Source organism: Leucoraja erinacea, chromosome 11, assembly GCF_028641065.1.
Source record: "Leucoraja erinacea ecotype New England chromosome 11, Leri_hhj_1, whole genome shotgun sequence".
Classification (NCBI taxonomy): Eukaryota; Metazoa; Chordata; class Chondrichthyes; order Rajiformes; family Rajidae; genus Leucoraja; species Leucoraja erinaceus.
Window position 1 is genome coordinate 7,126,585 of NC_073387.1, and position 15,627 is coordinate 7,142,211.

Below are 15,627 nucleotides of genomic sequence, written 5' to 3' on the forward strand. Positions count from 1 at the left end.
ACACCCAGCCATTTAACCTACAAACCTGCACGTATTTGGAGTGTGGGAGGAAACCGGAGTTCCTGGATAAAACCCACGGGGAGAACGTACAAAGTCCATACAGACAAGCGCCCCATAGTCAGTATCGAACCCGGGTCTCTGGCGCTGTAAGGCAACAACTCTACTTCAGCACCACCGTGCCACCCAGTTGTTTCATGACATCTATCAGATAAGACTTGAAAACAACACCCTGTCTGCCCTTAAATGCCATTAATTGAGCAGCACACTTCGAAGAAAGGTGGATATATTTTCCACCGTAATACAGCCAATAATTTCTCCCTCGAGATACATCAAGACTAAAGTTAATTATCTAGTTATTGCTTTAATTACTGGTTGTGGGTAAAGAAAATTCTGTATTTCCACATTGTAACTGTGAAATGAAGTTCTTGTAATTGTAAAATAAAGTTCTAGGTTACTATAATATCAGCAGGGCACAACATTAATGCAATTTTGTTCTTGAATCTTCCTTTGAAAACTACTGATTTTGATAACCTTGATTTAAGACCATAGGTCCTGTGCTGAGAGTGGACTTGAACTGATGAGGCCATACCTACACGAGTTCCTCACATCAGCATATGAAGATTATGACATTGTTATATGGTGTAAGTAATGAGGTAGAGTAAATTGATCTGATTAGTTTTATAACCATCTAAAGAGAAACAGAACCATGCAATAAATAACATGTTTTAAATGTAAATGAGGATCAGTGCAAGCTTGAAAGAGGGATGAAGTAGGCTTATGGGTGAAGAATTGTCTTAGATGTACATGGAAACCTCGCATTATGGCAATTCGGGCCAGGGAGAATTGCAGAATACGCTAATCCCTACCAAACGATGTAAGATATGCCATCAGATTTTGTTCCTTTGGAATGTATATTTGTAATTTCCCAATTGTAATCAAACGGACCCTGTTGTCTGTAAATATCACTTCTGCCAATTCATGTTGTGGGTTGAGGGCACTTAAGAGATTTGCTGTGGAAAATGACGAGGATATCTCTTCTATCAATACTTTAGTTAATTTCTTTAATGTTACAACCCTGGCTGAACCTACCTCTGAGTTTGGGGGGGGGGGGGGGAGAAACTAATTTTCTGCTCCCCCTTGCCTTGTACCCGTGAGGTCATTTACTGTTCTGAATAAAACATTTTGTAGGAGCACAACTCCCAATTATACCATGGGATTCATTAGCAATGGGGGTTGGAGAAAATTGTGATATGGAAGGTGAACTTGGAATACAACCTGGCTTCCCCCCAACCCCCTTATAATGCAGGGTAACTTGTATCTGTATTTAAGCATTCACCATCATCTTTGGAATTTGGACAATAAATAGCATTACTGCCGTTAACACAAGTAACTGTGGTGGGGTTTGTTTTCAAAGCACTATAGTTTCTGCGGCAGTGATAATCTCGTGCTGCTCAGGATATTTATAACATTTATCACTGTTTGCCCTGTATGAGTTGTGTTAAAAAGCATCAAAGATCGTGAGAATTTAGTTCATTTGTTGCAACAGTGATTGGGGGAAAAAGCAAAAAATACTCAACAGGTCAAGCAGCATCTGTTGTCAAAATTCCTGGTCACTGATGAAACAGTCTTGCTCTCCACAGATGCAGTCTGACGCGCTGAACATTCCCAGCCCGTTGCTTTTCATTTATTGGGACAGATACTAACCTTTACTCTGCGAAATATTTCAGTGTACATCTCATGAATGTGGCTAATGTTAGAATGAATTAATCAGTGACACAGCAGCTATTCCTGTTTAGTGTACTTATGTTTGGCTTTGAAGTCGGTACAGCATGTCAAGACTCAATACAGTTTTTCTTTCCAATTTTATGCACAGCTGCAACTAGTATGAAGTGGATTGAAGTAAAAATGAAAGTAAGTTGTGTCCGAGTATCATTCTGTTTTATTGCTCATAAAGGTTCGAGGTGACAGTATTGGATGATTTATCTTCTGGTTCGATTTGTAGCAGTGATCATATAATCCATTCCTTCAGATGATGTGGTATAAAGTAGTGCCAGCGATTGGTTTCAATCGCTGGCACTACTTAGATTAATTGGATTTTAAGTCCAGGGCACTATTTCAGCACTAGTGTCTGCAGTGATAACAATTTTTGCGTTTTCCCTTTTTATATTGCATTCAGTTTTCAAAAGGGTGACCACTCCTTTCTTATTATTTTTTCAAAATTGCACAGTATTTCAAGCATTTCAATTGACACATGGTCAGTTATAGAAACAATGCCTTTTGGAATGGGGCATTATTTCAATAACTAACCATGTTTCCTTGTGGAAGAAGCCATTTAATCTTTGTTCTGTGGTGGATATGGCAAAGAAGAGAAAGCAAATAATTGAATGGGTTATGTTCAGTATTTGCAAATGCAACTGTAGAAGCCATCTTCTGCAAATGCAGTGACATTTGTCTGATTTGCTGGTTCCAGCTTCCATGTGGGTTGAAGGGAGATGGTTTGTAATGGCTGATGCCGATTGTAAACATTGTTGCATGAAGGAAACCTCTCTTGCCTCAGCCCCAGAGGATCTTGGTGCCACCCACAGCACTGGTGCACCGAATGCATCCATGAATGCATGGCCCACCAAACATGCCATGAATAAACAAAGTGTTTAAGAAGGAACTGCAGATGCTGGAAAAGTCGAAGGTAGACAAAAATGCTGGAGAAACTCAGCGGGTGAGGCAGCATCTATGGAGCGAAGGAATAGGTGACATTTCAGGTTGAGTCTGAGGAAGGGTCTCGACCCGAAACCTCGCCTTTTCCTTCGCTCCATGGATGCTGCCTCACCTGCTGCGTTTCTCCAGCATTTTTGTCTACCTATGAATAAACAAAGTATATTTTAGATCATATGATTATTGCTTCTACCCTAGATAAATTGCATGGGATATCTTTACCCTGTTTTTAAGAGTCGTGGCTTGCGTTGCTGCCTTAAACCAATACTCCCCCATTCCTGGATATTTTTCCTGCAAAAGTCACACTATTCTGGCTCTGATTATTCTAGCTGGAAGAAACGACCAGGTCTTGCTGGGTTCCATGGACTGCACCAGATGCCTTTTGATAGTTTGCCTTTGATCTTTTGTTTGTTTTTAATGTCCATGAAAATTGAGTGTTCTTCAGCCTGAATATGATAAATAACTCCCAACTGGCATAGCATTGTAATGGTATAAACAAGCCCATTTTTACATTGGTAAACAATTCCCTTCAAATTGTGGCTCTTGAGAAATGCTTCACGTCAAGGTAAGAATGAGCATAGAGTGCATCAGAAATTGCATTGTGGTATTTTTATGTCTGCTCTGTTGCTGAGCAAGAGGATGGCTGCCTTGCCTCTATGTGCTTGTATGTTCTTTCTTTGCACCTCTGGATTCTGATACCATTCAAATATCCGACGGTCTCTGACTCAAATACTTTTGTCCCCAGCCATCATCAGTAGAGAACTCCAAAATGTTCACAATGTTCTGAATGAAGAAATCTCCGCTACACCTGGTCTTGCCTTTCCCTCCCTGAAGATGACAATGGTTCATTTCAAACACTGCAGCCAGGGGAAACTGCCTCAAGCCCATTTGAAAAGGAATTTGTGCATTTCAATTACCTCATTCCCATAAACCTAAAGAACAGGGACTAACCGGGAACTAACTTTACTGTACCACTCTACTGCTTTAAAAAAAAAAAAAAAAAATTAAATTGCTGTTTTTTTCCCTTTTTCTTTCTGCCCACAATATTCAATATGAAAAAGAATATGTGATTCTGTTTGTAGTTTGTTTGTTTGTTTGTTTGTTAGTCTTTTTGCACAAAGACCGCGAGCATTTCCGCTTTTCATTTCACTGCACATCTCGTATGTGTATGTGACGAATACACTTGACTTGACTTGAACAGGCCTATTGCATTGTACTTTGGGGAGAACAAAATGGAAAAGTGCTCAGAATTCAATTGTTTATATTTTTATATGTGTGGTTGTACAGTTTTACATTTATTTTGCTGAGCTTTGTGTGCGTTCACGTTCTTTCAGGAACTGGGAGTCACAACACACGCTAGCTACAAGATAACCTTCATGCTGGACAGTGCAGCTATGATCACAGTGCACACACCTAAGAGGGGAGTAGTGGAGGTGAGTACAAAGTAGTTGTCTCGGGATAAATATTTGAATTTTGTTCCGAACTTGCAAAGAATTAGATACATTTTAAAAACCTATTTTGGGGATCTGATCAAATAATTATGTTTTAAAGTTTCTTTTATTCTGAATTTTGTGCTCGAGGGTGAAATATTTAAAGAACATTGAAGCTATGCTTCGAGTTAACGTCATTGCTTGTCCCCATGACCTCTAAATGCTCCAAAGATTATTGATCTTAACCTGAGCGTATAAACAGTTGAGAACATACAAACCCTGAGAGTATGTGCAACATCCCTACAGATAAACAGCCTTCTGGCAATTAACAGCTTCTCCGTACCCAAGCCTCTATCGTGAGACTGTGGTGAATTTAAGATTCTCCAACTAGAGAAATGACCTCATGGCATCCACCTTGTTCGATTCTTAAAATCTTCAACAGATCAGGTAGCACCTGTGGAAAAATAAGCATTTCAAGCTGAAAGATGAGATATTTCTCCTTCCACAGATGCTGCCTGGTCTGTTGAGTGTTTCCACCGTTTTTGGCTCTTTATTTCAGATTTCCAGCATCTGCAATATTTTTTTTACTATTTCCCCTGGAACTACAGGTGCACAACCTTTTATCCGAAAGCCTTGGGACCAGACACCTTTCGTAATTCAGAATTTGTCGGTCTTCGGAACGGAAATTTTTTTGCGTAGATTTTAATGGCTGGCTCAGTGGTAGAGTGCTCGGCTCGTATCCGCAAGGTCACGAGTTTGCGCCTTGATCCCGGCAGAAGAAGTTGGAGCGGGGCTGGGCTGGGCTGCTGCTGGCTGTGGGTCTCTGGGATCTCTGTGCTTGCGGTGGGCCTGGTGGTCGACGTCCAATTGGTCCTGACGTCTCCGGTGACTGCACTCACCTGCAGCCATCGCCGTCCTGAAGACAGTACAAAGCCCCCACGCCGGTGCAATGAGCGGGGAGCTGGAGAGGGGAGGGAAGGGGTCACACACATGGCCGGGAAGCAGAGGGGTGTAGGTGGGGTGAAATTGAAGGGAGCGACAATCTGCTGCTGCCTGCACGCTGAGTTTAAAAGTTCCCACGCAAGACTCACGATACACTGTGTATCGTGTCTACCATGGGAACTTTTTAACTCAGCGGGCAGGTAGCAGCAGATTGTCAATTATTAACCCTCCCGCGCAATATACTCTCACCTTCTCTTTTATGAATGGGGATTTAGTTCCCCTTTCTTCGAGGACCGACCGGAGGTTCCGCTGTCACCTCTACGGGCCGCCCTCGGTGAACGTCCTGTCTCCCTGTCCCTGGGATAGTAGGGGGCGATCAAACAGCACAATAACCCCCTCCCCCTCCAACTCCAGAGGAATCCGCTCCCCGATGGGCCGCTACGGCGACAAGTGGCAGTTCGCCCACAGCCCGAGCTGCGCGACCCCAAGAACAAGAAGTACCTTTCACACTATCAGCTTCTGCCCATACACTGCGTGTTCCTCTGGAGTTGGAGCGGGGCTGGGCTGGAGTTGCTGATCTGGGATCTCCGTGCTTGCAGTGGGCCTGGGGGTCGGTGTCCCGATGAGAGGGCGCAGCTCGGGCTGTGGGCCAACTGCCACTTGTCGCCGTAGCGGCCCATCGGGGAGCGGCTTCTGGTGGTCCTGACGTCTCCGGCCAGTTTGTAGTTTTCCTCTGGAGTTGGAACGGGGCTGGGCTGCTGCTGGCTGTGGGTCTCTGGGATCTCCGTAATTGCGGTGGGCCTGGGGGTCGGTGTCCCGTTGGTCCTGACGTCTCCGGTGACCGCACTGCGCTGCTAGAATCGCCGACGTGAAGACAGTGCAAAGCCCCCGCGCCGGTGCAATGAGCGGGGAGCTGGAGAGGGGAGGGAAGGGGTCACACACATGGCCGGGAAGCAGAGGGGTGTAGGTGGGGTGAAACTGAAGGGAGCGACAATTTGCTGCTGCCTGCACGCTGAGTTAAAAAGTTCCCACGCAAGACTCACGATACACTGTGTATCGTGTCTACCGTGGGAACTTTTTAACTCAGCGGGCAGGTAGCAGCATATTGTCAATTATTAACCCTCCCGCGTAATATACCCTCACCTCTTTTATGAATGGGGATTTAGTTCCCCTTTCTTCGAGGACCGACCGGAGGTTCCGCTGTCACCTCTGCGGGTCGCCCTCGGTGAACGTTTTCAAGGACCTTTCTTCAAGGACCGATAAAATGTCGCTATTCGGAGGTTTTCGTTATTTGGATCGTCGGATAAAAGGTTGTGCACCTGTATATGTATCTCAATAAACTATCTCTGCATCTTTGATACATCAAATTTGTTACTTTCTTACCTTGACAAAACCAGTTTGACTGCGGCACCTCTCTGCAATCACATTAGTTAAAGCTGAAATTAAGTTGGCTTTGTTGTGGACGCATGCCAACAGAAAAGGGTAAGAGAGAGCCAGGCTCATTTTACCAGCTCATCTCTTTTTGAAACTGGACTAATGTTGCTCATTCCTATTGTAACTGAAGCTCAGATAGGTTGGCATCAGTATTGATAACTCAAGCTGTGATAATTAAGTTCATTCTACTCCCTGTTTGTCATCTTCGAACCTATGGTATGCTGGAGTTTAAGGAAGATATTTCACAAAAGTTTTTCCTCACAGGTCAAGCCACTGGGAGTCATTTGGGATAAATTTCCTGAGTTCTACACTAGAAAAAATACAATAATGTTTGATGATATTGGGCGAAACTTTTTGATGAATCCACAAAACGGACTAAAGGTAAGGGTTATTCTCTGATAATATGAGTATTCCGTGCTTTGTGGCTTAACGTAACTTTCTTTTGTGTGCTTCTGTGGTATCATAGGCCATTAATTATTGTTGCTGTCCTATTATGTATTTGTAACGTGGATGTAACCATAATGCTGCTTATGATCTCAAACTAACAATCTGATATCTGTGAATTATATATCATGTCACACAGGAAAGAACCAAAGTGCCCACTTGATCCACCTCTGTATATTTTGGAAATATTGTGCTATCTATTCTTGTGGAATGGCAAGTTGTAAACTTAACCTGAGTTCTATTGCAATTTATTTCCAGATTCGACCTTTTATGAAGGCTCATCTGAATCGAGATAAAGATATGGAACTGCTGAAATTGTCACAATACCTGAAGGAGATTGGCAAGTTAGAAGACTTCACGGAGCTTAATCATAAATACTGGGAAAGGTAAGAACCCCCCCCCTGCTCATTAGAAAGGCTAATGTTGGTACTGTATGAATGTGCCATCTGTTAAATGATGATACAGCACAGGTACTTTATTTGACACGGAGATTTCAGAATGTGCTCAATAAGAATAGATTCTCACTAGAATAGATGCCATCACATTGCTTATTATCACATAAGGAATTCGGAAATAGGAGCAGGAATCAATTATGAGGCTCTCCGCCATTCACTAAGGTAATAGCTTTGACCCTATAAATCATGATCACTATGATGATGGCCACCACACCTATAAATTATTGTACTCTAATCCAAACATTATTCTCCTTTGGCCTTGTGTAAAGAGTGGCTCAGCATCCATAGAGAATTCTAAAGGATCTTCACATTCTGAGAGAAGAAAAAATCCTCAAATCATTTTCAAGTATTTAAATAACTCGCTGGAGACAGACACAAAATGTTGGAGTAACTCAGCAGGACAGGCAGCATCTCTGGAGAGAAGGAATGGGTGCCGTTTCGGGTCGAGACCCTTCTTCAGACTGATGTCAGGGGAGTGGGCGGTGCAGAGATAAAATAGTGGGAGACAGTAAGACGGGTGGAATTGGGAAAGGGTATGGGATGGAGAGAGAGGGAAAGCCCTCATAGGTCAGGTGACATCTCTGGAGGATATGACTAGGTGACGTTTTGGGTCTGGACATTTCTCTGGAGATGCTGCCTGACCAGCATCCAGCATTTTGTATACCTTCTAGTGTTTGGCTCTTTTCTTGTATATACTTTTTGCAGACATTTGGTATCTTCTTCATACTTTGCTTGCACAGCCAGCAATATACTATCAACAAACCTGGATGAATTACACTTTGCCCCTTCATCAAAGGCATTCATTTAGAATGTAAATACCTAAGGCTCGTTACTCATTGTCTAGGCACGCCACCACTCACAGTTTGACAATGTGAAAATGGCCTGCTTTCGTTGTTTATTTTTCATAAAGCAAACCTCTATTCATTATAATATCTTGTACTTTAAAATGTTGCTTTGCATCTTCTCACTTTTGAACTCTTGAATCTTGAATCTCTCCAACTGCCCTGTCCTATAAAAAGCCTTCTCGGAGCTGCTCCCACCAAGCATGGTTTTGGCTGTTCCTAATTCTGCCTCTCTGTGTGGTGTATTTGAATGTTTTCCTTTGTGAAAGGTTGAAGTATATCTGAAATTTGTTGCTTGAAAGAATGGAAATAACAGATTTAATTGCAATTTTCAAAAAGGAGATGGATTACTGAGGCAGGAAAGTAGAGTGGTTATCAAGCTGTATCAAGGAGCAAGGAAGATTGAGGATGTCCTCCTGTGATTAATGTTTCTCCTCATGGGTTGCACGGCCCATTCAGCTGTATGATCTCAATTCAAATTCTGTCAGGCCTGGTGGTATAAGCATTTCCTGCGTATTTTAAGGATTTCACATTGTGTGATGGTCCTAAGTGCTAAATAAATATCAATTTTGGCTCAGAAACTAAAGATGGCTGACGTGAGTTATTGTGCAATAGGAGGGACTTTTCCAAAGCTGGAGCTGGGTCACATTATGGAGGGAGCAGATCTAACTGTTCCATCCTTCAGCACCTAAACAAAGTGTTGGAGGAAATGGGCAGATGGCGTTTTGGGTTAGTACCCTTCTTCAGACTCTGTCGAAAGGCGATGTTTTGAATCGGGGCCCCTCTCCAGACTCTGAGGAAGGGTCCTGACCCAAAACGTCATCTGTCCTTTCCTCCACAGATATCGCCTGTCCTGCTCATTTCCTCCAGCACTTTGTGTTTTGCTCCAACATCTGTAGGTCTTGTCTCCTTCAATACCTAACTATGATTCCTACTCTCTCTGCCCCTTCTCCTTTTATGTACTTCGAATAAATCTTCCCTCTATTCTTTCTGCTCATCAATATTTTAGTCACCTTAGAAAAGATAATTGTCTTTCCCAATTAAAATATCACCAAGAAAATGAATACGAAACAAATTGATTCTACCCCACAATTTGCATTTTTTGGGTCCCACTAAGTTTGCAAATAGTAGGAAGATGGGAGCTCTTGGGTGTTCCAGGTTTTGGAATTGGGAAAGCTTATGCTTGGTTTTAACCATGATTAAGGAAGATGAAATGACTGCAGAGTGCAGAGTAGGATGGAGATGGGTTTAAAAAAGATTTTGAGTGCTGCCTCTGCAATGAAGAATTCCATGTTAATTTTTTTTACATCAATATATTTTTACTTTATGTCTGTGTTCTTGAAAATTATTTGTTTCAGCTTTAAAATGCACCCCTTTCTAATTGATCATGTTGCTTCTTCCGCAGATATCTCTCCAAGAAACAAGGGCAATGATTCCCTTATGGATCTCCGTGCCCTAGGTTGTGTACACTTCAGAATTACGTGACAAAACTTTAACTGTGATTGAACTCTGAACAAGTGCTGAGCACTTTGACAGACAAAAACATTAAAAAAAAAACACGCCAAAGGGACTTATCAACTGACAAACTACCTGCAATTTCCCCCATCCTTTGGTCTTTCACTGTGGACAAGCGAAATGAGCAAAGGACAACATGCTTCAGCAAAATCCTGTCACACTGCGTGAATTCATAGGAACGTATTCCTGCTTTGTTGCCATTAATCTGATGTGTGTCTAAGTGTGGCTTCCTTGCTTTGTTGTGAAGTTGGCAGATAACAGCAGTATGCTAACTGCTGGTTACTCTTGTATAGAGTACTGTGAGTTGCTTCCATTTACTTTAAGCAGTTCTCCCCCGTGTGCCGAGTTGGATTACATAAGTGAATAGAAGGTTCAGTTCCCATATGTAGAATTTCGGATTGACCAAGGTTTTAAGAGGGGGAACATTTTAAAGTAATCTCCGGTGGAATTGGCTCCTGTGTATCAGCAGTAACTGCAGGTCTGCAGTCTTACAATCCACTGCAAGTTCCCCACTCTGAAGCAAGGAAATACTTCCACTCAGTTAAATTTTGTATGAAAATGTGGAGTCGTCAAGTATTTGCATAGTCCCATAGTGGCCCAGAAGCTTGGATTGGACTGGGTTATAGGTTTCAGTGGTGCTTACCATTCAGACCCAAAACAACGGTTTTGCCTTCATTATTGTCCACAAACTGTATTTTACATTGACAATGTTGATTACTATGAGGTAGTCCAGATCTCTTGCTGAAGGTTATTCAGGTTGCATTGCACTGTAAACTGGTTTTCTGGGGGCTGTGCTTTGAGATCTACCTTCATGGATAATTGGCATGGCTTTAATTCTATATATCCAGCTGTCTTACGGGGAGCAGTTGCAACTTGCTGTTTTTCTGTACTGAAAGGTACCTGAAATAACGAGGCTAAAGTGAAAATGTTACATTACACATTGCAGGAACACAGAAAGATCTTCATCAAATACTAAGAAGATCTTAAATACTATCCTCACATGGTTTCTTGTGGATAGCTTAAAAAAAAAGCCTGAATGGAAGTGTGGAAGAATCCGCTGTTCCAGTGTGTTGTGTTTGATTTGTTAAAAAATTGCTTGCAAGGTTACAAGAACTCGAGTCTTCCATGGCTAACTGCACCCAACAGTACAAAGAAGGTGGCCTGTGAAGGATGACCCAGGTCCCAAGGAAAGCCTTTCAGTTAAGGAAGAGCCATCACATTCCCATTGTGCCTGCAGTCACGGGGGCACCCGGCAAATTTTCACATTGTATTTCTTTAATGGTGCTCTTCTGTCACGATGCTGCTTAAGTACTAAAGCAGCCACAAAGCCAATAAACTAGTGGTTCCTGCAGTGAATCTACATGTCAGGATAAATCAAACCTACAAAGAAAATCATCCACACCCCCCACCCATCCCACAGTCACTTCCTTAGCAGTGTAGTACAGAGCAAACAAATAACAGTGTTTTATGTCGATCGACATTGGTTCCCCTGCTGGGAATTGAAGTCAAAACTAATTAGTTTACCGTTTAGTCTGACTGACAGGCCCAGAAATGTGCTGGAATTTTTCTGTTGGTTTCTTCATGTTGTGTATTTCATTTGTTACTGTTGTGTGCTTATTCTCATTTAAAATAAATAAAACAGGCATTCCAGGTTAAATTCTGTATTTTTCTTAAAAGCTTTTTTTTCACAGTGGAGCATATATGAAAGGTGTAAATATCTAGTAAAGTACCTGCTGGGGTTCTTTGTCATAACATGATTTTAATGTTTTTATTATTTGAAATGTATTATTTTCTATTTACTCTGAAAGTCCAGAGTCAGGTGGTCCCGTTTGTGAATATAATTGAGGAATGTGTGCATGGAAAAACAAACTTAACACCTAATTGTAAATTGAAGGCTGCACATTACCAGCCTCGTAATGATCTACATGGTGGTTGTTGGACTGTTTCCCCTTTGTATGTGCTTTATAAATGCCTTCCGCAGTCCCCTTCATTTTGTATAGTGCTGCACCTTGACGTTCAGGGATGTTCTGTTGGTATCTGTAGCAAGATGTCCCTGACTATTCACTCGTACAACATAGTTGGGTCGCCTACCACATGCAGACGTAGATTAGTGACTGTCTTGATGCCCACTAGAGTCATAAAGTGATACAGTATGGAAACAGGCTCTTCGGCCCAACTTGCCAACATGTCCCAGCTACACTAGTCCCACCTGCCTGCGTTTGGTCCATATCACTCCAAACCTGTCCTTCCATGTACAGTGCCCTCCATAATGTTTGGGACAAAGACCCATCATTTAAATGCCTCTGTACTCCACAATTTAAGATTTGTAATAGGAAAAAAATGACACTTGATTAAAGTGCACATTGTCAGATTTTAATAAAGGCCATTTTAATACATTTTGGTTTCGTGTAGAAATTACAGCAGTGTTTATACATACCCTCCCCCCCCCTTTTTTTTTTCAGGGCACCATAATGTTTGGGACACAGCAATGTAATGTAAATGAAATAATTCATGTTTAGTATTTTTTGCATATCCTTTGCATGCAATAATGGCTTGAAGTCTGCGATTCCTGGACATCACCAGTTGCTGGGTGTCTTCTCTGGTGAAGCTCTGCCAGGCCTGTATTGCAGCCATCTTTAGCTTATGCTTGTTTTGGGGGCTAGTCCGCTTCAGTTTTCTCTTCAGCATATAAAAGGCATGCTCAATTGGGTTCAGATTGGGTGATTGACTTGGCCACTCAAGAATTTACCATTTTTTAGCTTTGATAAACACCTTTGTTGCTTTTGCAGTATGTTTGGGATCATTGTCTGCTGTAGAATGAACCGCCGGCCAATGAGTTTTGAGGCATTTATTTGAACTTGAGCAGCTTAAGTTCAAATAAACTTAAGTTCAAATAAACTTTGAACTAGAAGCATACCAGATGGTGCTGTCTCTTATGTATTGAATTTACTCTTCCTAAACACTTGTAATTAAGTTTTATTTTAATTTTATTTAAACTTTATTTATTTTTTTTGTTTTTGTGTAGTTAATACACTTCAGAATTCATTATGCTACTACCATCAACAGTTGTATCATCAATGAAGATAAGTGAGCCAGTACCTTCAGCAGCCATACATGTCCAGGCCGTAACACCCCCACCACCGTGTTTCACAGATGAGGTGATATGCTTTGAATCTTGGGCAGTTCCTTCTCTCCTCCATACTTTGCTCTTGCCATCACTCTGATATGTTAATCTTCATCTCATCTGTCCACAAGACCTTATTCCAGACCTGTAGTTGCTCTTTTCAGTACTTCTTGGCAAACTAACCTGGCCATCCTATTTTTGCAGCTAACCAATCAATGGTTTGCATCTTGCAGTTTAGCCTCTGTATTTCTGTTCATGAAGTCTTCAGCGGACAGTGGTCCTTTGCAAATCCACACCTGACTCCTGAAAACTGTTTCTGATCTGTCGGACAGGTGTTTGCGGATTTTCCTTTATTATAGGGATAATTCTTCTGTCATCAGCTGTGGAGGTCTTCCTTCGTCTGCCAGTTCCTTTGTGATTAGTAATCTTACCAGTGCTCGCTTTCTTCTTAATGATGTTCTAAACTGTTGATTTTGGTAAACCTATGGTTTGGCTGATGTCTCTTAACAGTTTTATTCGTGTTTCTCAGTCTCATGATGGCTTATTTGACTTTCATTGGCAAAACTTTGGTCATCATGTTGATAAACAGCAATAAAAGTTTCCAAAGGTGATGGAAAGACTGGGTGCTGAATGCTCTCTTATACATGCATGAACTAGGCATTTAAAAACACACCTGAGCAATTACAAACAACTGTGAAACCATGTGTCCCAAACATTATGGTGCCCTGAAATAGGGGAACTGTATAAACACAGCTGTAATTTCTACATGGTGAAACCAATGTGTATTAAAAATACCCTTTAATAAAATCTGACAATGTGCACTTTAACCACATGTGATTATTTCTATTAGAAATCTCAAATTGTGGAGTACAGAGGCAAATAAATAAATTATGGGTCTTTGTCCCAAACATTATGGAGAGCACTGTACCTGTCTAACTGTCTCTGAAATGTTGGGATAGTTCCTGTGTCAACTACCTCCTCTGGCAGCTCGTTCCGTACACACACCACCCTTTGTGTGGAAAAAGTTACCCCTCAGATTCTTATTAAAATCTTTTCCCCTTGCTCTTAAACCTATGTTCTCTGGTTTTCGATTCACCTACTCTGGGCAAGAGACATCTACCCGATTTATTCCTCATGATTTTACCTAATGCCTATATATCATTGCCAATATAACACTTATTTCCCTGCCATGTGCCCTATGTCCCTTGATAACCCCTAAGGTCTGCATATATTGATCTCAATTGTGAGCATACTTGTTGACCATCCACTATTCTGTGCTAGAAAACTACAAAGATTTGCTCTTTGTAAAGAAATTCCTCTTTTAAAATGGCTGGCCCTTTATCCTTAAATCTAAAACTCTTAGACCTTCCATCTTGGTAAAACATACTCTCAATGCTTGTAGCGTTGAGGCACAAGTTTAGCACCAACCATTTGGCAGCAGCCGGAGAATCGACTGGATCGGGGTGCCATGCGGGTGAATCAGACACTGCAGAGGGCATCAACAGCATAGTCGGGCTGGGCCGGGCCAACGCCTGCAACTCCGAGCTAGAGCTGCCACTAGGACAACTGGCTTTTAAAACCAAGTTACATCTACACTTTTAAGAACTTTGAACTAGAAGCATACCAGATGGTGCTGTCTCTTATGTATTGCAAAGAGTAGGAGTAAACGGGTCCTTTTCACAATGGCAGCCAGTGACTAGTGGGGTACCCCAAGGCTCAGTACTGGGACCCCAGCTATATACAATATATATTAATGATCTGGATGAGGGAATTGAAGGCAATATCTCCAAGTTTGCGGATGACACTAAGCTGGGGGGCAGTGTTAGCTGTGAGGAGGATGCTAGGAGACTGCAGGGTGACTTGGATAGGCTGGGTGAGGGGGCAAATGTTTGGCAGATGCAGTATAATGTGGATAAATGTGAGGTTATCCATTTTGGTGGCAAAAATAGGAAAGCAGACTATTATCTAAATGGTGGCCGATTGGGAAAGGGGGAGATGCAGCGAGACCTGGGTGTCATGGTACACCAGTCATTGAAGGTAGGCATGCAGGTGCAGCAGGCAGTAAAGAAAGCGAATGGTATGTTAGCTTTCATTGCAAAAGGATTTGAGTATAGGAGCAGAGAGGTTCTACTGCAGTTGTACAGGGTCTTGGTGTGAGACCACACCTGGAGTATTGCGTACAGTTTTGGTCTCCAAATCTGAGGAAGGACATTATTGCCATAGAGGGAGTGCAGAGACGGTTCACCAGACTGATTCCTGGGATGTCAGGACTGTCTTATGAAGAAAGACTGGATAGACTTGGTTTATACTCTAGAATTTAGAAGATTGAGAGGGGATCTTATAGAAACTTACAAAATTCTTAAGGGGTTGGACAGGCTAGATGCATGAAGATTGTTCCCGATGTTAGGGAAGTCCAGGACAAGGGGTCACAACTTAAGGATAAAGGGGAAATCCTTTAAAACCGAGATGAGAAGAACTTTTTTTTTCACGCAGAGAGTGGTGAATCTCTGGAACTCTCTGCCACAGAGGGTAGTTGAGGCCAGTTCATTGGCTATATTTAAGAGGGAGTTAGATGTGGCCCTTGTGGCTAAGGGGATCAGGGGGTATGGAGAGAAGGCAGGTACGGGATACTGAGTTGGATGATCAGCCATGATAATATTGAATGGCCGAATGGCCTACTCCTGCACCTAATTTCTATGTTTCTATGTTTCTATTGCCTCAGTGAATTT

The 15,627-nt window shown here is 42.1% G+C and overlaps 1 protein-coding gene across 2 annotated transcripts in view; it reads left to right on the forward strand.

Annotated features, from left to right (window-relative positions):
• The window catches only part of ublcp1 (ubiquitin-like domain containing CTD phosphatase 1), a 38,116-nt gene extending 25,426 nt beyond the window's left edge, over positions 1 to 12,690 (forward strand). For both annotated transcript variants that reach the window (XM_055642613.1, XM_055642612.1), the window contains exons 6-11: positions 543 to 641; positions 1,874 to 1,911; positions 4,047 to 4,145; positions 6,783 to 6,899; positions 7,221 to 7,348; positions 9,665 to 12,690. In XM_055642613.1, coding sequence (XP_055498588.1) covers positions 543 to 641; positions 1,874 to 1,911; positions 4,047 to 4,145; positions 6,783 to 6,899; positions 7,221 to 7,348; positions 9,665 to 9,692 — 509 coding nt within the window. In that variant the 3' untranslated portion in view covers positions 9,693 to 12,690. The remainder of the gene's footprint in view (positions 1 to 542; positions 642 to 1,873; positions 1,912 to 4,046; positions 4,146 to 6,782; positions 6,900 to 7,220; positions 7,349 to 9,664) is intronic.
• The last annotated feature ends 2,937 nt before the right edge of the window (positions 12,691 to 15,627 follow it).